Raw genomic sequence first — 26040 nt, 5'->3', positions numbered from 1 at the left:
ACAAGGTGCACATCTGCCGTCCTGCTTCCAGTAACGCTTTGCAACTTTGAGTCAAGTAGATTCAGCGGGGATAACAGGCAAGAATTTAAAGATCAGAGGTACATTGCTTCTTGTTTAGCTTCTTGATAGCATCTCCTGGCCTGCCTGCAGCATGTTTTAACAAGATCTCTGTACTCGGGGCCATGTTTGCTGTGTTGTAAGGCTGTGGTGTACGGCAGGTGCACACTTGCTGGGGGGTAGAGTTACACTCAGGGAGGGCTCAGTACGGGCTGGAGGTGATCCTCAGTGCGAGCATGCAGGCAGGGAAGCAGCTGGTGAAGGAGGGGCAGCCGAGGGGGTGCAGGCAGTGCAGCACCAGCTGCCTTAATAGCAGCTCTGTTGCTGGCTTAAAATATTGGTGTGACTGCACCTTTGGACAGGACTGTGCACGTGTGAGAAAGAATAGATCTTGTTGAGACAAAACAATTTGCTTGTGTCCCTGGTGGTGCTTTCTGTGTTTTGTCCTGCCCCTGTTTTCCTATCACATCCTCGTGATACAGTTTATCTATCTGTTTTGCCAGCTTTTGTTGGCTCCTCAGCGTATGCCCTCTTGTCCACCTGCCCGGGCCCAGTAGCTCACATTTTGTCGCCGTTCTTTGAGTGTGATGCATTCTTTCACCGGCTGTTCACATCAGGGGTCTCATTTCCTTTTTCCAACAACCCCTTTCTTGACTCTGCAGGGTCACAGCAGTGAGTAGGACAACACTGAGAGATACTCAGAGAGCTGAGGTGACAATTAGATGATGATGAAAGTTAGCATTATTTGAACCCCAGCAGCTACCTCTTCTGCAAGATGGTGCCTGCTGCTGAACGTTCAGCATTGGAAAGGAGACGATAATTTGTCATTAGATGATGGATATTGTGCTGTCAGCATCTGGCATCTTTCAGACTCCCTAGTGTGTACAGAAGCCAGCTGACCTCCACAGCGCTGCTCGGCTGTGGGATACCTCTGAAATCTATGAAAGAAACGGGTTCTGGGGACACTGGAGATGGTCTAGAGCGCTGCTGTGGGCTTATCTGTCAGTCCTACACCACGCAGCATGTGGAATCCCTTTTTTATGCCTTCTGGCAGAAAAGCTGAAGGCTGATTAACATTGACCTCAGGGGACAGTAAGGGATATGGCCAACCGCTGTGTGCTGATGCATGCTGCCAGTCAGAAGGGTGGCCTGTAGGATACGAATGCTCCTGGCACTGACACCAGCTTCAAGTGATTGATTGTCATTCCTCCCAATCAAGCCTTAGCCATAAATAATAGTGTTGTGTGAAATCAAGTAGTTGAAAAACAAGCTTATTCCATATGAGTCTGCATCTCTAACAGTGAAAATGTGACAACAGATGAAAGGAGCGAGGCATTGACAGAGCTGTAAATATACACCTTTTCTTGCAGCGTGGAACTGAGATGGTAACAGAATCTGTGGTTATTTCAAGGAGAAAGTGGCCAGACCTATGCAACATCACTATCAAAGAAAGTATTTCTTGAGATTTTTATGGTCTTAAAGTTCCCTTCTGTCACAGACCATTCAATGACTCTATGGCTATTTTTCCTTTTGTTGTTTTAGGAAGCATTCAAAAAGTTGAGCATGTTTGCTGCTATCTATCTCCCCCCTTTTTCTAATGCTAATACAACACTTACAGGATTAACAACAGGTTGGGATAGGTTTACAATGGCCACTTTACAGATAGGCATGAGAGCAAGGCATGGAATAAACAAGAGCAGAAAAAATGAATTTGGGATCTTTTTTTTTTACAGTTTTCTTCTTGAACAACCAGAGCAGAGCAGCTTCTGTGTTCACCATGGGCTGTGCATTCCTGCTAAAAATGAAATAGCAATGACTTCTGGATAAAAAGCAGAGCCTGGGATTTCCAACTTTCCATTCCTCCCATCAAAGCAGGGATTACAGTGAGAAGGACAATCTGGAATTCGTTTGTTGCCTCGCCAACAAACACCTGTACATTTTCCATTCTTCCCATCCTCTTGACACTCTCAGGCTTGCGGTGGGCTGCAGGATAAAGCAGGCTTGTATCTGAAAACAAAACAACTTTCCTGAACAGAAGGTTTTGGAGAGAACCCATCTGGAGTGAATTCCATGCTTCTTCCCAGGCACTAGAAAAGTGTGCAAGTTTTCTGAGCTGGAGCAGAAGGATTATCTATAGCACTGCAATCCAACTCAATTGGAAATCCAACTGACAGTTGGAAAATATATGAAACGTCCTTCCTTATACATGAGAAAAGATGGGTAGAGGTTTTTCTCCTTTCTTCTTTTTGGTTATTAACAATGTAACTCTTTCAGAGTAATAGATTAACTCAGAAAGGACTGCTAGTGTGTGACCAAGGCTGCAATGAGAGGAAATGTGCAGTTCAGGCTGTGTGTTTGAATGGTGTGCCGAGTGCTTGGGTATTGCACAGGGCATGGGAACTAAGGGAGGGGGAAGAGGGGTAGGGAATCACAGAACCGTTTGAGTTGGAAGGGACCTTATAGGCCATCTGGTCCGACTCTCCTGCAGTGAACAGGGACATATACGACTCCATCAGGTGCTCAGAGCCCCTTCATTCTGTGATGTTCCTGAAATACCATTTCCCCTCGGTTGTATTTTTCCCCAAAAGTTCTTCCGAAAAGACCCGTCCTGCAGGATTGTGCCGTCTCCTTGGGAGGTGGTGCTTTAATGCGTTAACACCTGTTTGGGGTATTTTCAAATGCACACTGTGTGTTTAGAGGCACATGATCAGTCGGATGCACCGCAGCGGGCTCCGAATAATGCATACAAGTGTTGGCACTCCTCAGCTAACTGAGGGCTGTCCGACAGACCCTGCTCTGCTGCTGCTCTGCTGGACCAGAGGCAGATGTAAGATTCAAAGCGGTGGGGGTGTGAATGGCGCTCGTCTGGCCGGGTGCCCATGGGGTGACCCCACATGCGGCCGGCACCCACGCTGCCAACCAACTTCGGCTTTCCAACGGCAACGTGGTCGCGGGCACACCATGGGTTTCCAGAGGCCGCATCACATCTGCAAGCCAGCTCTTTCCCTTCCACCTGCCCACAACGCGCAGCACCTAAACCTCCCGAAAAATCAACAGCAGCAGCTACGAACGATGCTGACGATCGCTGAGCCGCTGGCACCAAGTTGCGCGCCTAGCTGCGCCTCCCGTCAGCGCGGCTCTCGCAGCCCCCCGCTGTGCGCCGTGCCGTGCCGTGCCGTGCCGCGGGCAGGGTGGCGGCCCGTGCGCGCCTCTCGCGGCGGCTGGGCAGCGGCCGCCCGCCTCCCGCATCCCCGCCCGCTCCCCCCGGCCCCGCCGCCTCCCTCCTTCCTTCCCACCCTCTCTCCCTCCCTCCCGCCCCGCCCGCCCGGCGCGCACGGCCGCGGCGCGGGGACGCGGCCCCGGGCTCCCGCCCGCCCTCGCACGCACACACACACACGCACACTCACACGCGCGCTCCCTCGGTGCCTGCTCCTTCCTCGCCCCCCGCCGCCTCCCCCGCCTCCTCCTCCTCCTCCTCCTCCTCCTTTCTCTGCAACGAGACGGAGAGAGGGAGCGAGGGGAACGGCGCTCGCAGGTATTTGTTTAGCGGCTCGGCGCTGCCGGATGGGCACCCCCGCCCCCCGCGCCCCTTCCCGCCGCCCCTCGCAGTTTGTTTACAAGTCGCAAAGTTGTAATTGAGGAGCCGCCAGGACACAGCTGGATGCTCGCTGCCGCCGCTGCTCCGTCTCCTTCTTTGTGTTAGGGACTGATGTGCAACTAATTAGCGGCGGGCAGGCTGCGCATCCAAGCCCCCCCAATAAAGAGCCCGGTAAGTGACTGTTTTGCTTTTTTTCCCTCTCCTCCTTCCTTCTCTGTGTTTTTTTTGTTGTTGTTGTTTGTTTGTTTTGTTCTTTAAGGGGGATGGGTTTTCTTTTTTTTATCTTTCTCATTTTGTGCTTTGTCGGCGGCTTTTTGTATCTTTTATTTTTTATTTTTTGCCGTCGTTCTTGTCCTCAGGGCTCGCCAAAGTACCTGAACGCCAGAGCCGGGTGAGAAAAGGCGCCGGGGCATTAATTTATTAATTAATCTGCCCCCGCCCCTCCTCCCGAATGTCAAATATGACCTCTGCACCCCGGCTCCTGCACGCCAGACGTGCGGGAGCGAACATGCACGGCCACGGCCGCCTCCCGCCGGCGGTCCCCGGTGAGGGCTGCGGGCTCAGCCCCCGGCACGCGGCCTCTCGGTGCGTGATCGATGCGTGCCCGCCGCCGCCGGAGGCCCCGAGGCCGTGCGGCTCCGCTCGCCTTCCTCTCGGGGCAGCCTTTGTATTGCCGGCTGCATCCCAGGCTCGTCCCTTCCCCGCCAAGGGGAGGACGCAGAGCGGCTCCCGGTCTCCTCCCGCCGCACTCCAGCCCGGGGCGAGGCTTCTCGCTCAGGTTCGCGCTCCCTACGCTCGGATCTGTTGACATAAAGCCCGCTTTTCGGTGCCTCGGGAGAAGATGAAGTTGGTGCGCTCGGTAGGTTGGGCTCCGAACGGTTCATTAATCTAATTACGATCGTAATTACCGTAATTGATAACCATTTGGAACTGAACGTGGCGGCGTCTGGCAGCTAGATGCGGCCCCGCGGCGTGCCCGGAGCGGAGGCTCTGCCCGATGGCCGCCCGTCGGAAAAGGTGCTGAAGTATCTGAGCCGCTCAGGTACGGCAGCTGGAAAACAAAGAGCCACTGTTCGGAAACTGAGGGCTTTTGAAGTTCTACTGCTGTTTCGCCTCAGTTGGCGAAGGCTGCCGTAACGTGCCTTTCTCCCGCCTCTAAACCAAGCCCCCCGGCAGCGGCCTGCGGGCGGCCGCCCTGACCCCGCGGCTCCCTGCAGACGGCCTCGGGGATCCCTCCCTCCCTGCGGGGTGAGCTCCTGCTCCCGCAGCGCCCGGGGCCTCGGCGCGGTTACGGCTCGCCTGCCCCGGCGCTGCTGTCTCGGCTGTCGCCCCGCTGCCAGCTGTGCCGCGGCGCTAATGACCGCCGGGCGCAGAAGGACACGGCGGCAGCTGGCGGCTCCCCGCCTCCTTCTCTTCGGGGCTTTTTTTTCATCCCCTTCCCGCCTCCCCCCTCTTCCCCCCCCCCTTTTTTTTTTCTTTTTTTTTTTTTTTTCTTTTTTCCTTTTTTTTTGTTTTTCTTTTTTTTTCTGTTTTCCCCTTACGCTTTCTCCGCCGGTGGGCAGCCCCGGCCCCGCGCCTGCCTGCAGACTTCGCCGGGAATTCCCCGCGCCCTCCCCTGGCTCCCGCCCCCCCCTGGGAATCCACTTTGTGTCTTTCAGCTCCCGTGAGGATGCGGCAGGCCAAGCCGGCCGGCCGCTCGGCGTCGCCGGGGACGCGCCCCGCGTGGGACTGAGCTCCCCCCGACCCCCACCCGCTCGCCGCCACCATGAACACCAACGTGTGCGTGGAGAGCGGCCCCAACCCCGAGGCGCCGGGGCTGCCCAAGGACAGCCACCTGCCCGAGGGGGCCCTCAACAGCCTTGTGGATTACAACTCGGAGATGGAGAGGTACCGCTCCTTCGCCACCTTCTACAAGACCAACGGCGGCGCCTTCCCGCAGGCGGCCAAGATCGCGCGCATCACCACCCCCATCTTCCCCAGCGCCGCCGCCGCCGCCGCCGCCCGCATCGGCATGTCCCCCTGGAACTGCGACACCGCCACCGCCGCCGCCGCCACCGCCATGCTCTGGGGCAGCGGCGGCGGCGGCGGCGGCGCGGCGGGCGGCGCGAGGAAGCCCTCCTCCTCCTCCTCCTCCGCCGCCGTCGCCGCCGCCTCCGCGGCCGCCGCCGCCTCCTCGCTGCACGCCGGCAGGGGCGGCATGCACCACCGGAGCGACTCGCAGCGCCTGGGCAAGCCCGGCTGCGCGCCGGCCGAGCAGCCCGCGCTGCCCATGGCCAACGGCAACTTCCTCTCCGGCTTGGCCCCCGAGCACTGCCGGCCACTGGCGGGCGAGTGCATGAACAAGCTCAAGTGCGGCGCCGCCGAAGCCGACATCATGAACCTCCCCGAGCGCGTCGGCACCTTCTCGGCCATCCCGGCGCTGGGCGGCCTCTCGCTGCCACCCGGGGTCATCGTCATGACGGCCCTGCACTCCCCCGCCGCGGCTTCGGCCGCCGTCACAGACAGCGCCTTCCAGATCGCCAACCTGGCGGACTGCCCGCAGAGCCACGCCTCGGCCGCCCCCGCCTCCGCCCTGGGCGCCGCCGCCGGCACGGGGGGCGGCGGAGGAGGCGGCGGCGGCGGCGGCGGCGGGGGGGCCGGCGGTGGTGGCGGAGGTGGTGGCGGCGGAGGAGGAGGCGCCGGGGCCGGGGCCGGGGCGGGCAACCCCGCCAAGAAGAAGCGGAAACGCTGCGGGGTGTGCGTGCCCTGCAAGCGGCTCATCAACTGTGGAGTCTGCAGCAGTTGCAGGAACCGCAAAACGGGACACCAGATCTGCAAATTTAGGAAATGTGAAGAGCTTAAGAAAAAACCTGGCACTTCGCTAGAGGTCAGAGGAGATGATTTCTTTTTCCCCAGCCTCCCGCCGTCCCTCCTCAACCCCCTGCCCCCGCCCCTGCAGTGCTTCTTGTCTAGCTTCAAGATGCAGCACCCGTTTTCCGAGGCCTCCTTCAGGCTCTGAGGGTGCTCCCGCCGCCGGCGCGGCCCCGCGCCCGCCGCCCCCGCCCCTCCGCGCCTGGCCCCGGCCCCGCCGCCCTGCGGCCGCTCCCCTGCGGGTTGCGGGGTCGGAGGCTGCGCCCTGCCCGCCGCCCCGTGCCGTGCAGAGCTGAGCCGAGGTGCTGCTCGCCCGGTGCGCCCGCTGCGTGACCCAGTAGACTGGTGGCCGGCTGGTTTCGCTGCTTTTTGTTAGTTTTTTTTTTTTTCTTTATTCTTTTTTCCTTTTTCTTTACCTGGAGATCGTGGTTGTTTCAGGGCGGTTTTAGGGCTGGGATGGTGGGGAGAGGGAGAGTTGGAGCTGAGCAGTGCCCCAGCAGAAGTCTGGGGAAGCGTTGGCTCACCCATCTGGGGCTGGCCAGTGGCAAAGCCGGTGCTGTGACACGTGCCCGTGTAGTTCGTTTTGCAGAGTAGCCCTCTCATGGCCTGGGGAACACGGTGGGAAAATAGCAGAGGTACGCTGGGCTGCTTGCCCTCTGACCTGCATCCACGTTTGTCTTTACACTGTGCTTCCAAACCTGACGGATGTGCTTAGCGCTCCTGGCTGTGCAGACAGGGTCTTGTGTTGGCAGAGGTTTTGGTGAACGTGCCAAGCCCAACAGACAATGGAAGGCAGAACACCCGCTGCACAGAGCGTGGCTGGGGCTCGTAGGTAGACAGGGGAACGAGGAGAGGGAAGCCCAGTAATCACACGTAATCCCTTGTCATTATTAAAATTATAGCGTTGCTGGCGAGGCGCGTACATTGGATGTGTCTGGAGGTGTCGAGAATGATGGATTCAGTGCAGAGGAACAGTGCACATGGGGTGACATCGGGATCCGTAGTCACAGAAATCAGCAATTAATTGAGACCTTGTTTTGGTGCTCCAGCTCGGTGCAGGCAGGAGTGAGCCAGCCAGAGGGCCTGGGGGAAACAGCAAGAGCCCGCTGGTCTGTCCTGCATTACATCAGTGTGGGTAGTGGCATTGGTGTTGGCACTGCCGAGGGATGCTTGGTTCTGAAGGTACATGTGGTTGATGGCATTAACTCCTCTATAGCCATCCTCACCACTGTTCTGGTGAGAGGAAACCACTGGTGAGAGGGACCTACTCTTGCTGGAGTTTGCTCCTTAGCTCTGCATGGTCTCAAGCTGTCATTGCGCATGCGTAGTGGCCCAGCATTGCTAACCCCATACCTGGCACAGACTCCACACGTGAGAAACCAGATAGGCTTAGCAGCTCATGTCTTTCTTGGTAGCAGCTTGGCTGATTTTGTACAAAGTTTGCTAGGAAAACACAGGACTCTCTGGTTGGGCTCACTAGCCCAGGTGCTGTTGGGCTGAATGTGATAAATTAGAGCTTCTGAGGGCTCATCGACCTGTCTGAAAAGTGAGATATCTTGGGAAATGTGCTTGCACGCTTGCCGATCTTCCACTGGGTTCACATGCTTCCCTGGCTGCATCTCCAGAATTTCCTCGTTCCTGATGGAGGGATTTGGCAGCCCTAAAAGCTGCTAAGGAGTGCCACCTGTTAGAATTGCTTAACCAGTGTGACTGAAACACCATGGATTTACTAGCCACTCGCATGCTCTCGTAACCAGCTGCCTTCACTTCTCTTCACTCCCTCTCCCCCTTGGTGCTCCTTCAGCCACACAAACGCAGATCTCTGGTCCCATCTGTAGAGGTGTCAGCTGAGCATCGCCTCGTGCCACAAGTATGTCACAGAGCGTGGCTCCTTTCCTTGAAGAAACAGCAGTAGGATCAGTAGGCAAGGAAGGTCCCAAGAGGAGCAGCCTTCCCTTGAGGTTGTTTCTCATTTCCCTTTCATTCTTTTCTTCTCTTTAACCACGTAACGGAGCGTGGCGGCATGGCCAGGGTGGGCGGGTGGGTGTCCTGGTGCATCCTTAAGGTGCGAGAGTTGTATTCAGCGTGGCTGCGAGTTGTAGAGATGGCTCAAGGCAGGGGTGGGACTGTGCTTAAAAACAAAATAAACAGAAAGCGAGAATAATAACAATAAACAGCGAACTGATTGATCCCAATGCAAGCATTTCTCTCGTTTTTCCTTTAAATTCGTTCTTCTGTGCAATGCAACTCTCAAGGTTAGTACACCGAATGGAAGAGATTCACACTAATGCGTTCCAGCCCCCAACCCTTACATTTTTAATGGCGTGCTTCCCTCCCAGCATTTTTTTTAAACACTTGACCTACTTTTTCCTATTTTTCTTGTATGGTTTTCACCCGCAAAGTGTCCCAACGCTCTAGTATTTTACATAGAATATTATTATTACTAGGAGATTTTATGTACAGTAATAATAAATCTGTAAAACTCAGATTGACGTCACATTGCACACTGACTACTTGTGTATGTACATTCTGTCTTCATGCAGATTTACAGTTGGTTTAAAGAGGCATAATCTTTATTCACCCACTGAGACTATTTGTTTGCCTCGGATGGGCGGACGTGTCTCGCTACTGCTATGAGTTAGGGAGATAGGGAGCCAGCTAAGGCTGTGCATCTCCCCTCTTGGAAGGAAGCCCTCCTGACCCCGCTGTCCAGTCGGTTAGTGATAGCAGAAGGGGACGGAGGGCTGGCTTGCAGCTAGCATGCACTATTCAACCCTGATGTGAGATGGCTTCTGTCAAACAGGTGGTGCCGCTTGCTTTACTTGTAGCAGCCTCACCAATTAGGAGCACGCACTATTAAAGTTTGCATATCAACCTGCAGTATCGACCTCCAGATACCAACTGGGAATGCCAGCTTCTGTACACCAACACAAAATACAGCCTCCAAACCTGAGGCACCTCACCGAGCCACATCCAAAGGTAGCTCGAGATCCTTCACCTAGGTTAGGGTCACAGCAAGTGGTTTCAGCAGAAGCAGCACCCAACCTGATCACCTTAACTGCTTTGCTGTGGGAATGCCATGCAGCATAAGGCCTTCAGGTTTTCCCGAAAACTGGGTTTTCCTTTCAGCCTGTTGAGGTGCCTGGGGATGGTGTGATGCAAGGCCCCTTGCATGTTGTCGTGGCTCACTGAGGCCCACTCTCTGCTGCTCAGAGCACTTACCTGTTGGCAAAAAACCTGTTGGCTTTTTGCTCTAGAACCATGTCTCACAAGGTATGTCATATTGCTGTTGGCAGAGATGTGGCATTGAGGAAGCCACTGAGGGCCCTACAGGGTTGAGCTTGTACTTCGTCAAACTACTGAGCTATAAAAAGCCTAGCACAAGGAATATCTTGAGATGAAGCTGGATGTAACCCATTGTACTGCTTTGTATTTTCTTCTTCTCCCTTCTTCACGTGATGCTCACACGGCAAAGGAGCTGCCCCAGTCACGTGACAGCAGTGTTCAATCCGTGCGATGTGGGAGCTGCAGTTTGATGCAAGGGGGGGATGAAAGGCATGCTTTTTGTTCCAAATGAAGCCTCTCCCACCTAAGGAATTTTCTTGGTGAAATTTGGTAATTGAACTGAATAGAAATTGGAAGTAATTCAGCAAAAATGGTAGGCCAGTCAAAGTCTGAACAGCCTCATTCATACAAGCTCTGTTTTTTGTGTGTGTTGGAAATCGTTTGCTTTAAACTGTTGAACTGTGATTACTTGCCAGGGAAATTGTACATGTGGCGAGGGAGGTTAGCTGGCTGTGACAGTCCTGTGCCTGATGGCACTGAACAGCTCTCTGAACATTTTTGTCCATACCAAAGCAAACTGTGCTGTTTGGTTTCAGGATGCCGTGTCGGACTTAGGACTTGGCCTAGTACTGCAACTGATTCATTTGTCTTCTTCTTTCTTTCTTTTTTTTTTTTTTTTTTTTTCTTTCTTTCTTTCTTTTTAACTCTACATAGATATGAAATGGATGTGAAATCGGATGTGCATTGTTTAGGACAAGTTGCATGTGTCATGAGAAATATGATCAATGAAGATAACAGTTTTTTTCTAAAGCTGCAATAAGCATAACAAGTTTTTTTGTTTGCTTGTTTTTTGTTTTTTTAATTTTTCCCTCCAAATGGTCTGAATCCCTTTGGAATGTGTACATGGAAGCCAGTATGGGTTGGAACTGTATGACAGCTACAGCGCTTTTGGGAAATGTTACAGCTGTGATTGTGTAAAATGCTCTGTACACACCGCACTGCTTGTAGGAGGAGACTTGTTTAAGTCAGTAGATAGGTGAGCACTGTGTGACATAGTGTTCATTCAAGGTGGGGAATGGTAAACAACAATTCAGAGCAAGACTCCATCTCTGTCTGCCTGTACGTGTATGCTGACATCGCTTTGTGGGGTCACTTTCCATGCAACTCTGTTTGCTGGGTTGACACCAAGCGCGGGGAAGGCTTGGCTTGCCTAGGGGATGGATCAGGATGTCAGAAAGCAGTCCCTGTTGAATAGCAACATCTTGGTACTGCGTTTTTGGTTTTAAAAGAAATGTGCTCTAGGCAGTTCAATAAAAGACAGTCATTAATTTCTGTACTCCGTGTCATGCATTTGATGCGCGGTGATGGTTGAGAACAGGTGCCTTCCAAAGAGCCAAAAAGAAGTGTGTCAGTGAAAGGAAAGATGGTAGGATTCCAACTCTGATCGTACTTGTGATTTAAGGGTTTGGCTTGATGAATAAGACATTTCTAAGCAGGCAAACCTAGAATGTACGCCCTAAAGTCTCACCAAATACCGCATAATCCTTTTGATCACTGGCTTTGGTGGGAAGCAGCTGCTGATTGCGCAGCGAAAGGCTTATGATGAGCTTTTCGAATATACCCGAGTGAGTTAGGAGGAATGAAAAAGTAACTCGTGTCCCTGTAAGGAAGTCCCTGGGACTTGACCTCTGTGACTAACAATTCCCAATACTGCTTGTTTAAAAACTGCCAGCAAACCTCACTTTCTGAGGAGAACCACCATGCCAAGGAAGTGTTTCTCTGCTGCTTAGCATCTGCATTTTTTTAATAACTCACCTGCTCTGCAGGATCATCTAGAAGCATGCTAGTTTAGACGCTTCTTTGCTGTTTGGGAGCCTGCTCTGTCTGTCTGTCTTTTCTCTTCTTTTGGATACCCATATTGCGTTCAACTGTCATGTCTTGTTCAGTCACACACAGACACCTCCTGAATCACTCTGTGGCATCATCTCAAGCCATCTCCTGTTCGAGCATCCTGTGCTTGCTGTTCTTTGTTGAGCTATGTTGTACCATACTTTGGATGCAAAGCCATTTAATAATGTTGAAGCCTTAGCTCTGCAGAGGCTAAAAAGATCCCAGCAGGCTTGTTAACTTCTACTCTCAGACATTATGGGAAATATTTTGTCCTCACTGGAACTCCTAGGTGTCTTCTTAATTAAGATCATAAAAATCCTCGGCCAGGTTTGCGTTAAGCCTTTTGATTTTTTTTTGCAGCTTTCCAGTGTTTCCCCGTATTTAACCAGCCACTACAGTGCCAAGTGAAGTACAGGAACTTAAAGGCAGCGTGGTGGTCTTGCTGGATGCTGCATTCTTAGTGGGCCACACTCATCAAACATCTTTGCCCTTGCCACCATGGAGTTTGAGTCTTTTCCTCTTCTCTGCTAGAGTTTGTCCCCATCTCAGTCTCAAAAGAGACATTTTCAAGCTCAGCTCCTCTGCAGTCTCAGGACAGTGTTCCCTTTGGTTCCAGGCTGCTCTGGCTGCAGTCTGTGAGCTTCTGTGTGGGATTGTTTTTAGCTGGTGTCAGGCTTCCTTTGGCTAGGAGCTAATAATGGATTATTCAGCAACTTAGCAAGTAGAGCAGCAGTGTTAGAATTTGAGGTGGAGGCAGGAATCTAATAAACACTGGCAAATTATGGGAAGTCCCAGGGAGTTCAGGATGCAGACGAGTGAACTCACGCGAAGAGGAGAGGGCAGCTGCAGGGTGCTCGAGCAGGAAAGGACCCAGGACCGACTCTGGCATGGTGCTAATGAGCAAAGCCTCAAAGGAGCATGCTGCTCCTCAGCTGGAGCGAGTCAGGCACTGTAGGTGGATGGATGAGGTTCTGAAGGCACTCTGCTGCCAGAAAGGGCAGTACGGCCGTGCTGAAAATGACACTGAGACCTCCCATGGTAGAGAGAAAGCAGCACGCAGCTGCTGCTGGGAGCAGGCGGCTTGCGTTAGAGATGCAGGCACAGCAGCTCACCTATAGCTCTCTTCTCACGGCTTCTGCCTATGGTGGCCAAGGCTTCACACATCAGAAGAGGACCCTGGAATGGGTGAGCTGGGCTTCCTATGTCTCGTGACTGATAGGGAAAGCTTGTTTCTCTCATTCTTTTTCTAAACTGAGTGTAATTTATGGAGAGGATCTGGGTGCTGGAGCGAGCATGTGGTATGGAAGGATTCTCGTGATTCGAACAAGTCGTTCCAGAGCCAAAGACACGATGAAGGCGTCCGTACAAACGAGCAAATGTGAAAGAACGAGGTGATACAGCAAATGAAGGGCTGAGAATGATGGATTGTTGTACAAGTACTGTGTGGGCTTAGAGTCTTCTCGGGCAGCATATACCACATGTCCCAGGGAAGTTGGATCACACCAGGAGCATGTGAGCATGTGAACTCAAAGAATTTGCTCCATCATCACAGGAGTAATACCCAGTGGCAGCTGTTGTTAGGTACCATCCATCTTTCTGCACGTGGGGCATCCTTCGCTGTGCACCGGTCTCAGCAGGTGCAGGCATAGCAGGGAGACAGGGAGTCCATTCCTCTGCCTAGAAGTATAAGGAGGGCAAAGTGTGATCATTGGGGTGCTCTCAGAGGTCAGGCATGGAAAAGGAGAGGTAATCAGCAGATGGTTGTCCCATGCACTAACTCTATAATGAGTGGTACCTACCTCAACCAAAGGCTGCTGGTTTTAGAGTGAGTGGGAGAGGAGAAAATGTGCTTGGCAGGGTCATGGGTCTGTATAGGTGGCCGACATGAAGTGAGTGGGAGAGAACTTGATGGCAGTAATGACATAAAAGCTGTTCGCTCTAAATCACCAGTACCACTCAGCCTCAGAGGCAGGGATTGCCAGTGGCTGCTTGCTTGGAAGCTGATGTAAAATAAATTGGAGGTCAGGAACCAGTGGAGGTGATAACATCGTGAAAATAATCACTGAGATGAATCTTAATTGTCACGCTTGAAAATTTCAGAAGACGTACCAGGGAGCTCAAAGCCACATGCAGTCCTGTGAGGCTTTCCACTCCAGTCAGGCATGGCAGTGACCTGCTGCATAGGGGTTTGCCTTTTTTCCTCCAGCTGGGCAGCCTACAGAGCTCAGTAGCTGTGAAAGCTGAGCCAGCACCCAGCACCCACAGCAGGTCTCTGGAAATGCCCCAGCCCAGGTAGGTTCCTGAACAAAGCATCTTTTTCTTCTGGTAGAAAAAGAAAAAGAAAAAAAAAAAAAAAGGATTTGCAGAGAAAGAAGAAGCAAGCGAGCAGAGGCCAAGCATTTAATGGATGTATTTTTCACTGGCTCTTTTATCAACAGCATGTGTGAAATCCCAGAGGACAGAAGCAGTTAGCTAACCAATGAGGCATCGTAGCCGGTGCGAGGCTCTGTGCAGGAGGAAAAGATGCCGAAGGCAGAGCAGCTCTAGGGGAAGGAGATTGAAGTGCAGGCCTGGCACTGGGAAATGTACCTCCTTCTGCTTGTGGACCAGTCCATGCGAGCTCACCATGTCCCGCAGCAGCTGCTTTGCTGGTAATAGAGATGTCAGTGTGTGAGCACGGAGGCTGGTACCGCTGGGTAATGAACCGATGGGGATTTCTCATTAACAGAGTGAATGTTAACACGAAGAATTCCAGTTTGTGAGCCTGCATGGGAGGAGGATCAGTGAGAGGAGCTGATGGATTTGATTAGGAGGCACTGTGCAAGGGGTTGGCAGAGGGCAGGTCCCTGGCAGAAGGCCTGCTTCCTGCTGGTCGTGTCTGACAGAGGACAATCAGCAGAAGGCACCTGCTGGGACCTAGGTGAAAGCAGGAGCTGAGCAGCAGTCTGGATGTTTCACTTGTAGTGTCTTTTGCATAGTAGCGCCTCATGCTCTATGTTGAGGGACGGTAATAAACCAGCATCCAAGAATTTCTTTACAAAACACTCCTCAACTTTTATGACTGCATGTTGGGCTTATTGATGCGTGTTCCCACTGTCAGGACGAGGGAGCGTGGCAGCTCCCCTGACCCTCTCAGCCCTGGTTCAGGCGTAGCACTGTGACATTGCTGGCATGGCTGGTGCTGCCATTGGTGCTCAGCGGAGATGGAGCTGAGCTAGGCTGAGTTCCTTATGGCTTCTGGTCTGTTTGCCATCTGTTTTCTACAGTTATGTTACACTTTTTTTTCTTTTTAGATCAAAAATTGAAATTGTTTACTCATTCCCCAGACTTAACCTCATATATAAAGCAAAAAAAAAAAAAAAGAATATATAAAATAAATTCTAGTGTGTGCTGCATGTAAAGGAGAGACACATTTGCTCATTCTTTCTCCTGGGGAGAAACCCATTGCCCCAGGCTTACCCTACTGACTGGGCCAGGAGCTGCTGCACGTGCTGAGCCCAGCAGCAAGACGCGATGCTTCTGGGGCTACTTTGAGGAAGCTGCCGGGGAGGAGCTGGCTTCCTGAGGCATTGCCCCAGATGAGCTGCTCATCTCACATTGCCACTTGCTGCATCTTGTGGCAGAGCTTTGCTTTTCGCTTCGTGCACTCGGCGGGGAAAGCCAAATGAGTTTCCTAACCCGGTGTGTGCTAAATCTGGTTTGTGTCAAATACGGTGCGGGAGATACGCAGTGCGAGTGGAAAAATAGCTGCTGGCAAGCAAATTCATGTCTTCCCTGAGCAAATAAAGCTAGCTTTTAAAATAAATGTTAAATCTCCTCCTCAGCTTGAAGAGAACCAGGCCCACAGCTCAGCCGCATGAGAGGGATTTTAGCCTGGGCTGCAGCCAATGTTGAGACCCCATGCCTGTCCCTGTGCCCGCTGGGGCCACAGACTGGGATGGCTCCTACCGCTCGGGCTCAACATTGGCAGCGGCTCTCTGTTTGCAGGGGGGACGAGGCGGGGGATCCACACACCAGCTCTGTGCCCCGGAGCCTCCTCGCCTCAAGGCAAACATTCAAGGAGACTTTGTGCGGGCTGGATGTGAGTGCTGGGAGGTTTTCCCCAAAGTCATCGCTGTAGGTAATGTATATTTATGAGTGGAACAAAGCGGGCAGCAGTTGCTTCCAAAGACTGCTCTCTTTTCCTGGTGGCTCTGCCTTTGGGCGCGTGGCGTGGGGAAAGGCCGTTTCACCTTGGGGCTGAGCTCACTGCTGGGGCTCTGCTCTTCTCAGGCAGTCTTGCAGACATTGTGCTCTGCAGTCCATACTCATAAGTGTGTAAGAGATATGTGCAGTCACTTGCAGCAATGGTCAGTGTTTGCTCTTGGGCTACTGATTGATCCAAATGGTGTTTCATGCGGCACCATGACTTCTCAATTGAACTTGTTGGTCATCATGTAGCTTTGAATTTCTCACTTTAGTTTGGTGTATATATATCTATCTGTATGTATACATATATGCCTGCAAATGTATAAATGTGTAACTATCTGTAAAAAACACGTTTGGCCCAGATTTCATGCTGTGCATCCAGTAGCCTAACTGCCAACCTGCCGCTCCTGTGGAAGAGATTTCAGCAGAGATGGTTCTCCAGCCTGAGACTCATGTAGGATTTGTAACACTGACTTTCCTATGGTCTTTCTCCTCTATGTGGCCAGCACCAGTCCTGCTGCTTTGGGAAATATGAGAAAATATACCAGTTTTGGTTGCGTTGCAATTGGGATTTTGGATTCAGTCAGGGCAAAGTTCCTTCCCTGCTTCCAGTTTCTGTGCTTGCATATAGGTTTGTTGGGTTGCCAGTATCTTGAACATACCCCAACAGCAGTATATCTCCCAAAAGGCCTCTGTAGAGCTAAATTGTTTTAGCCAGGACTCCTGAAGAGAAATGCCACATCTGACAAATAACTTGCTGTAGCCAATGTGTGGGTTTGCTTCTGTGAGAAGAGGTTTTTTGCTCTCAGATCAAACATCAAAGGGTTCTTACATAATGCAACATCTTTTAGCATTAGTAAGGTATTAGGGCATCATCATGTAGCACTCCAATACATTTTAGTATTCTATTCTATTTCTGAATGCAGCTCACCTTTACCCAAGGGATTCCCTGGCCCTACAGAAAATAGTACTGAAAGTAATCTAGAGCAAACCCAAGGATTTGGGTGCACTCCAAACAACAGCATCCATAGCAGGAGTGGCTGGCTCTCCTGATTCTAATCTGCCTAGAATCTTTCCAACAGCTGTGAGACTCATGAACACTTCCAGCAGGTTTTGTAGGTATAAAGGGTATAAAGTAGCCAAGAGCTGGGGCTGGAGCTGGCCTGGGAAAGCAGGTGGGCCTGTGGGTAGCCCCTTAGGATCCATTGGGTAGTCAGTCCACCCAATGTGGAGGGTGTTGATCTTTAATGAACACCTTTGATGTAAGAATGAAGAAGTCAGCTGTCAAAATAGTCTCTGGTGATGAATACGTGTGTGATTTTCCTACTGCTGCTTAATTTCAGGGATTTTCCCAGGTCTGTCAGTCCTAGTTGCCTTTCTCACCTTGTGAAACACAGAATCTTCACTACATCTGAGCAGCACCTTCCACTTCTGCAGCAAACTTACGTCCTGGTGAAAGGTGCTGAGAGGAAAACGCAATAGCGAGTGTTAAGCAGGAAGGTCGTTTGGCAGCAGGCTTGCGCAGGGATAAATCCTCCATCCTGCCGTGCCTTACAGCATTACGGGTTTGTGAGCATTCTCCTGGGAGCCAAGCTGCCGTTTGTCAGCATTTACACCAGCGTGAACGGCAACGGCTGCCTTCAGGAATGCTGATCAGCCCCCGGCCTGCTCCTCACCCGATGCACGGGGGAATCTGTCCTCGCTGTCACTCAGGATAATGATACCCCGCCGGCAGAGCACGAGGCCACAGCGTGCCCTAATCTCCTCCAGAGCTGCCTTTCCCAGCTGGGACTCCCGAGTTTAGTCGTGCAGGCGGTAGATGGAGGCTGCAATTGAGCTGAGCCACCGAGTGAGCTGCAGGGTCTTTTTTGTCTTGAAATAACCTTAGCTTTCACAGGGCTCAGCCCTAAGGGCCTTGTCTCATAAATTGGGTTTGTGTTAACTTGGGCCATCTACTTCCCTTTTAAAAGCTTTCTTGTTTATTGTGGATGAAAAATTTATTCCCAAATTGGGGTGTTAGCATACTGGATATTTGATTGTAAATGTGTATCTGTAATTAGAACTTAGCTTGCGGATGCAAAATTCTGTATCTTGTGATTTTTTGAAAGCACACATCTTAAACTACAGCCTTGCCCTTCAGAAATACTATTCTGTGCATTTAAAGGTCTGAATGACCTTTTAATCAGACATTGCACCTTTCCTTCTAGCCGATATGACAACGTCTGACAGTAACTCAACCTGATGTTGTGAGGAAATAAATAAAGGCCATTGCAGCCACTATGCCTTTAAATCTGTCTAGCTAGCTGCGGTTTTTCGTGTTCAGGTAGATGGACCCATGGAGGAGCATTGCGTTTAGTTTTCAGGCGAAGACAATATATCCAGTTCAATACATTTGCATGTCTGGCTGCTCTTTTGAGATCAATTTAGGCGTGTGATTGCTTCCTTCCACTCTGAACTCAAGCCTTTCCTGCAGCCGACCTCCTTATGAATTATGAATCCACATCCCTGGCTGGAGCTCAGCAGCCATCTTACAGCCTGTGCTGACCTGGGGCTGTCCTCAATGTTCCCGGACAGCTGCTCATGCTTCAGGTTTTGGTGAGGGGCTGGCAGGGCTGGCTGTCAGCGACTCCTGTTTTAAGGCTATTGCTCCATGGAAATTCTTACTGTTGGAGGCAGGTGTATCTAACAACCAGGCCATTGCCTGAGGGAGCTGGTGTTCAGATGATCTCTGGGACACCAGCCCTTATGGAGAGGGACTGGATGCTGGGTAGCGTGGGTTGCGCTGCTGCTCTGTGAGCACACGGGGTAGATATAGTGGTAGCACAGACCCTGTTTAGACAAGCTGGTATTTGTATACATGGTCAGCTACATCAGCAAGTCTTTGTGTCCCAGGGTTGTGTTTTTAGTGTAATCTCATGTGCTGTGATGCTGCTTTCCCTCAGTGGTTCTGTATGTCAGTATGTAAAGTATATTACACTATGTGTTGAGGTGTGAAAGGAACTGGCCTGTGCTCAGATGCATGTGGGACACCCAAATGCAGGTGGATATCGTTCTGGGGAGACAGCAAGTGGAGCGGTAGGGGTGAAGAGCAGCAGCCCTGAAGGCAAACTGTTTGATGTGAGGCCAGGGGCCTAGCACGTGTGTGGAAGCAAGCAGGTGGGCAGCCTGGGCAGCCCCCTGGGTCAGTTGGTGTTTCCCTTCCTCAAACTAAGTTGAGGATGTGCTTCAACTGAAATGTGGAATGAAGGGAGGTAGAGCAATGCCTGTTATGCCCCTGTCCGAAGAAGTGCTCCTGCCAAAACACATGCCTGACTGGCAAGCAACCCATCCGCCTGCAGCCAACAAACCGTACGCTGTGCCGAGTTGCAGCTGGGCAAGGTTGTGTGGTCATTCCAAAGGCACTGTCTGTTTTCCGGGAGATGTTTTTGATACTGATGTTCACACGCCCGTGACTACCTTGCTTAGGTAAAGAGGCTGCATGCTAGGGGTGTTACTTACTGCCTAAGATGTGTCACATGTGACCCTGTAATGGCATGTGCTTGGAGGAGGGATGTTTCTATGAATTGTCAAGCTGCGTGAGGCATCGTGCTGTTCCTAGATAACTGAAAGTATGCCGGAATTGTACAGGGAAAGAACAAAGAGAAGAAATCGAGTTTTGTAATGCCACAAAAGAAAGCTTAACTTGTTTTCTTGCTTTTTTTTTAGAGAACACCTGTTCCCAGCGCTGAAGCATTCCGATGGTTCTTTTAAGCAGTAGTGTATCTTATTTTCAAGGCAGTCCGAAGTGAATGGCAAGCTAAAGTCTTGTTTTAAGAAACTGCTTAGTCTACCACTGAAGAATATACTCAGATACTATTTTCATTTCTGTATAGGGGTTTCCTCAAAAGCAAAAGACAAAAATCTGGGAGCCTGGGGAATTGGCCAGCTTATTCACATTCAGTACACTGATTCTTTCTTTGATGTAACTTAGCTATACTAGTGAAGTTGTTGTCTATTTTTAAAGTGGCTGTTAAAAAAAAAAAAAAAAACACACACAAAAAAAAAACAAAAAAAAAAAACAAAAAAAGTTTGGGTAAACCCCTGCTATAAAGTCATGTATCTTTGAAAAGTAACATATCTATACTTCATTTTCAAATATATGTGTTTCAGTACTGTAAACTGTACAGATAGCCGCTTGTATTTTGTGTGTTTAGACACAAGGAGACAATCATGTCTGAGCATCTATGGAGATTAATGGTTTGTACACAACGGTGTGGTTCTGCGAGTTAAATCCGGAGCAATAAATCCTAGCTTTAAATATTATTTTGCTAGTTGTTTAGCAGCAGCAGCAACAGCAGCACTGTTTTACCATGCATCCTTCCATAGAGACTTGATGCCAAGTTTTGGAAGATAAAAAGATTGTGACGCATGTAGCAATTACCTTCCATCATGGTGTTGTGAGAGGGGAAGACATAAAATGTACGATTAATCTTTCACGCACTATATTAGAGTAGTGGTTAATGCACTTGCCTTGCTTCCGAAGGAGCTTTACATAGGGGTATCCATCCAAAAATGCTGTATGGTGTTTGACCTACTTTTCACTGAGTTCTAAGGCGAAGTGCCCAGCCTATGTGGATGTGCATAAAGCTTGTTCTAGGATGGAAAATGAGGTGAGCATGAGCCCTTAGTATAAATAAGGACTCGGCTTCATTGCCCTCCGTGTACGGGTTCTTACATAAAGTTTTTGGTCAGTGGAGTAAATGTTTTGTAAAGCTGAATGCAGTATTTTTGGTCCAAGAGGAGCTCTTCACGGTTAAGTTTTGACCACTGGACCGGTTTGGGTCTCGCTTGCAGTTGTATTTATTTGAGAACCTGAATATTTTTGAAGTATAAAACTGAATTTAAAAATACTTCAATAACAAAGACCTCCCTACGTGGTCCTTGTTCCACTCTTCTCAGCTTTGCTGAACCACTGCTCCCTTAGGCCCTGAGCAGAGTGCTGTGCTGCTCTCCTTCCTGCTCTGTCTGTGTGGAGGAAATAGCTGGGAAAAATAAGGAGGATACTGAAACTTAGCGATACTTAATACTGGTTGATCATCACTTCTTATTGCTCGGCCATACCATTCATGAGTGAAAAGGCCATCCTGTCAAAGTAAATGAATGCTGTTGTGCCACATACTTGATAGATTTATCGTTTTATACAAAGTAAGACTGCCAGTAGTTTCACAGAACAGGTGCTGGGCATGGAAAAAACTGATCAGTGGTGCACAGCCCACCCAAATCTTCTCTCATTTCAGCTGTTTCTTCATGAATGTGCTCAGTGCTCCAGCCTGTGGTCCCCAGTCACCCTTATGAGGTGGATCGTGTGGGATGGTGGGGAATGTGGCAGTGTGGGTCCTGTGTGGCTGAGGGGATGCTGGCTTTGGCAGAGGAGGGGGCTCTTGGGAGCCAAGGTCCTCCAGGAGGAGCCTCCTGAGATTACCTGCGTGTGTCGGCTGGGCTGGGCATGGGTGGGTCATTGTATCTGGAGGAGCATGGATGGATGAAGGGTGGACCACAGGCCTATGTCTTTGCGTGCATGACTTTGGAAATGGAGTGTTACACTCAAAGTGCTTCTGTCACAGTGCCCCTCTTTTTGTTTATAAGGGGTCATCAGTTGGATAAGCATACAATGAGCTTTACGTCTGTTCTTATGTCAACTGTGTACGGATTTCTCTTTGTGTTTGAGACTTTTTGGTTAGGGCCTCTGTTGTTGACCAATTGACTAACACAAGCTCTGTAAGGTCTTCTCTACTAAAATGCTGATTGATTTATCAACTGAAGCCTTATTTGCACATCTGGCTGGTAAGCTTGCCTTGCTTTTTGGAAAATTGTGATTGTTCTTAAAGAAGTAGAGACAAGATTAAATTCAGGCTGCATTAGGTGTACAAAGAATATTCATAGCGATGTACTTACTGTCTAATACCCTAATGTTGCATGTCTTGATGTGCTTTCTTTTTTTTGTTTTGTCGTTTTCTTTTAAAGAACTGATGGATCTGTATATTGTAATTGTGGTGTTTTACATGTCAATTCAAAATTGTTAAAAAACAAACAAGCAAACCTGTTAATTACTGAAAAAGAACAAGAGTTGATTTTTCTTTGGTTTCCCCATGTGGCTTTCATTTTGGATATTGTTCCTTTACACCATTGCGGTTTTAGACTTGGGGAAAACAGTATTTCTGAGATGTGGTACGCATAGAGATTTTGGTTTGGGATGTTTGAAGAAGGAAATCCCTTTGCTGGCCTTCCTCCTCCCCTGTTGTATACATATTTGTAAAATGGTTTATTTTTTTCTTCAAGTTCTAATGACCTAATTTGTGCTTTTCTCAAAGTCCAAAAATATTTTCCAGTATGAAAATCTGTATTCCTCTATGTCTTTCATTCACACGGTGCAAAAAAAAAAGTTAGAAATTGTAAAAGAAAAGCAGAACACAATTTCACAGTCTTCTAGGTATGAGCACTAAGCCTAATGGAAGCATTGTTGGCATACCCCAGATAAATGTAGGAAAAATGGTAAGGCTGAACGGGAGGCATACGTACCCATTCTGTAAATTAATAACAGACCCCCCCTAAAAGGGAAATGCTCTCTTTTGTGCAGAACCCCTGGTATGTAAGTCATGCAATTAATGTTAAAGCATATCAAGTCTTTAAATGGGCTATATCTGTAATCAAATAATGAAGAAAGAAAGTAGTTAAATGAACATACCATTCAGGGTCGAATACACTCAGCAAAAAGCAGTAGTGGGTCTTTGATCATGGTTAGATGCATAGTGATATCAAACAGTGGATTCTCATGTAACAGCTAAATGTTTCAGATTTTGTTTTTATTAAATTTGGCAGTTTCACGCTGAGCTCTACTGTACTCTTAGTGAATAAAAGACAGCTCCTATGTTAGAAAGTACTCCATTTTCACAATTGCAGGGAACTAGGAGGTTTTTTTTCAGAAACACGAGCCACAGAAATGTACTCCTTTCACAGTGTTCTCCTATTTCTGAACTGTGCAGTTATCTATTAAATTTTCTAATAGATATTTGTGTAAGGTGTATGTATGCTTGTGCAATTATGGAAAAAAAACAGTTTTGGAAAACGGTGTATTTATGAAAAAAAATCACTTATGGGGCATGTACAAAACTGTATAAAAACATTCAATTTGCCCAGTAAAGTTGTTTTTGTGATATTTCTGTGTTGTTGAATAAAGGACTTTAGTATTCAAGATATCTCTCTTTTTCCATAAACAGGTTTTGTTTGTGGGATCCTAAGCAGTGAAAATCTCTTTTAAAAAAGAATCCTCAAAATGATGAAGAGGGTCCAAAAGCTGACCTCAATCGCACGTTTGGGAATGAATGCTTATGAAGTGGCGGTGCAATAGCTACACAACTAATTCCTTCTCAATTGGCAGTCATAGGAAACCCCATAAGTTGTGTACCTGCAGGTGACGTTGTGCTCTGAATTGTTTAAGAGAACAGAAAAATAGTACCACCTTTGTAAGACTAGGAGTGTGATGTTGAGTTGTAGAGACTGTGAAAGGTGGAGTTAGAAGGAAGACAGATTGCAGAAAGGTCTTCAGCCCTTTGGTGCAGACCTCTGTTGTATAATGGAGTGGGAGTGATGTGACGAGTTAGCGGTTTGTTTCATAGGGAGGAGCGTACGATGGTCAAATCTCATCTGTGACTCTTGCAGCACACTGTAGACCTGAGGGTGGATTGTCACATCAGTACTGGAGCATTTGGGATTGCAAACATGGCTTGTGTGAGAGTGACAGCAATATCCTTCTCTTTGTTTTTCAGCCTTTCAGTTTGAAGTTCTGCTCTTTTTCCTGCTATACCTAGGAAATAGTTTCTCATTTCCGTTTTCTTCCTTCGTGCTACAGACAGGTGCTAACATCATGCCAGTAGGTGGGAGAGTGTGTGGCTGAGTGGGTAGCATGTCCCCTGACTGTCATGAAGTTTGGAATGTCATTGCTCTGCCATTACACCTCATATAAACATAATGTCAGCTCAGTGTGCCAGTGCAGGACTGTGAGAGGGGTGGAAAGAAGAGGTATGTCCCCTGGGCTGCAAGGTTTCCTTCGATGCCAGCTGATTTTCTGGGAAACCTAGGTGTATCCTTTTGGTTTTTAGAGAAAGCAATAAAACCAAAAGGAACGGAGTTGGATTTTCCCTTGATCCCATCTTCTCTCATCAAAATCCGTAAGGATATATGCTCACATGAGACCTAGACCGCTCATTAGACAGCACCAGGGATGAGCCTTGAGTTGTTTGAAGAGGAGGAAGAAAGGGGCTGCCAAGTTGCTTAGGCACAATCAGTGATGTCTCTGGATTAGATACAGAATTCACAGGGAGGAAATGTGCTAATTTCATGAGATGGTCGATTTGGAAGCAGGAAAAGGTCTCTGAGTTCCTATTCCTTTAATGCTTTCTCTTTCAACTTTTTTCCCCCAGGGTATTGTTTTATACTAGTCTGAATGAAAAATATCCCTTAGCTCCAGAGAAAAACTCACCCCAGATATGAACCCTGCAGTTTAAAACTACCTCTAGCTTTTTATAGCTTTTGTTTTTTAATTAAAAAAAAAAAATCTTTAAAAAAAACAACAAACTCAAATAAAAAGTAGGTAATTCTTCAAAGCCAAAACTTGACAAACTCATTAGTGAAGCTATTAAGAGGAAGGAAAATATCCTTTTGCGAGAAGCTTGATTCTTCTAGGCTGTGATGGACTCAATTTGTTTTTGCCACTAGCCATTTCAGCTCTCTCTGATATTTCTCCAAGGAACAAGTCTGAAATTATGAATGGCCTAGTGGTACGAGGCAGCGTGCTTCCTGGGACATCCAGTCCTCCCTGGATTCCCATGGGCTTTGCTAGGTAACTTGTGAAGTTGGAGGAACTTCACAAGGATTAACTCGGTCACCAGCATGTGTTGGGCATGGGTAGATGAACCAAAAACCTAAGAAACGCGTCATCTCAGTAGGAAATACAATGAAGTTTGAGACCATTGGACCTATCTGAGGAAGGAAAGATGAAGTTCAGTGTGAGCTTAGCTTTCATAATCTCTTCCTACCATTGCCTTGATTCTCTTTTCCATTTGGCTTTTAGGATAGATGTGTTTGGCTGGGTAGCAGGGACCTGCAAAACGGCTGTTTTGCCTTAGATAGTGAGAGTGAAGGAAATGTGTGTAGTAATCTTGTAACAAAAAAAGTCTGTGCCGCCTAAAGAAGCTGTCATGTTCAGGAAATAAGGGGTTCTATTGTTCTAAGTATTTGAACTATATGAAAGGGTTGTGGCATTACTCAATAAGCTGAAATAGTTTGTAATTCTACTACCCGTTCCTGGAAAAGGGGTTTTCAGACATGAACCCCAATGGGTTACTGGACTTAGAAGGTAGTTCTTACTCTAAGCTGACTGCTCCATGAGAAGATCTCGTAACTGGGGGTTCAGCAGTCTGTGTAAGCCATCTTTGCCTTCCTGAGTGCAGGATCTTTTCTATAAAGCAGTCAGAATCCTTGTGGGCAAATTGTCAGATGTTGCCATGTCAAACAGAGCCCTGACTAATTATTCGGAGTGGTTTTCCCCAGCTCTGTTTATAATACGTATAAGAATCCTCCAGCTGAGAAGAAAACACCTTTATTTCCTTAGTCCTCTACGTCTGCCCTTGTTACAGAGTTAATAGCACTAGCCATCTGCACATCTTCAGGCAAAATAAATAAATTGGAAGAAATAGAGGACTGGTTTGCTAGCCTTTTTTTTGTGAGAGGAGAGAGAAAAGAGGTAGCCCAGGTCAGAAGCTCCTGTTGCTGGCCCACCTCTCCTAATGTGGGTGCTCTCCTATATAGCCTGTTATTACCTTTGGCAATCAGATGCAACCCTGAAGAAGACCAGCATTAGGGTAAACAGGGTCTGGGAGATAGGCAAACCTCCTGATCCTTCTGATTGCAGTGAAGGTGCTGGGGGGCTTGTAGGCAGAAAGAAGGCTTGCACATCAGGATGGGGCCTAGAACAACTCGGCCTGCGTGTGTTGTAGAGATTCTGCTTTTGACTGGGTGTCTGAACCACCAGCCTCTGTGATAAGTGTGCGTTGTCTCTCACGTGCCTGCGTGTTGATGCTCATGCCTAGGCTGGGTAGCTCATTTGGCCAGCTGATATGTTGGCTGAGGATTTG

The 26040-nt window shown here is 49.1% G+C and overlaps 1 protein-coding gene and 2 long non-coding RNA genes across 4 annotated transcripts in view; all 3 read left to right on the top strand.

The window, feature by feature from the left end:
- Nucleotides 1-2394, top strand: part of LOC128079863 (uncharacterized) — a 41577-nt gene extending 39183 nt beyond the window's left edge. Inside the window, exon 2 of the long non-coding RNA XR_008206348.1 lies at nucleotides 1791-2394. This is a non-coding gene — a long non-coding RNA (uncharacterized LOC128079863). The remainder of the gene's footprint in view (nucleotides 1-1790) is intronic.
- LOC128079864 (uncharacterized) overlaps nucleotides 1-25840 on the top strand; it is a 187280-nt gene extending 161440 nt beyond the window's left edge. For both annotated transcript variants that reach the window (XR_008206349.1, XR_008206350.1), the window contains one exon: nucleotides 19574-25840. This is a non-coding gene — a long non-coding RNA (uncharacterized LOC128079864). The remainder of the gene's footprint in view (nucleotides 1-19573) is intronic.
- CXXC4 (CXXC finger protein 4) lies at nucleotides 5385-6690 on the top strand. The gene has a single exon (XM_052681459.1). It carries the CDS (start codon nucleotides 5421-5423, stop codon nucleotides 6651-6653), a length of 1233 nt encoding a protein of 410 aa, XP_052537419.1. The 5' UTR covers nucleotides 5385-5420; the 3' UTR covers nucleotides 6654-6690.
- Nucleotides 25841-26040: the final 200 nt, after the last annotated feature.

This window comes from Tympanuchus pallidicinctus, unplaced genomic scaffold (assembly GCF_026119805.1).
Source record: "Tympanuchus pallidicinctus isolate F22 unplaced genomic scaffold, pur_lepc_1.0 scaffold2, whole genome shotgun sequence".
Taxonomy (NCBI): Eukaryota; Metazoa; Chordata; class Aves; order Galliformes; family Phasianidae; genus Tympanuchus; species Tympanuchus pallidicinctus.
This window is presented reverse-complemented; position numbering and strand designations above follow the sequence as displayed.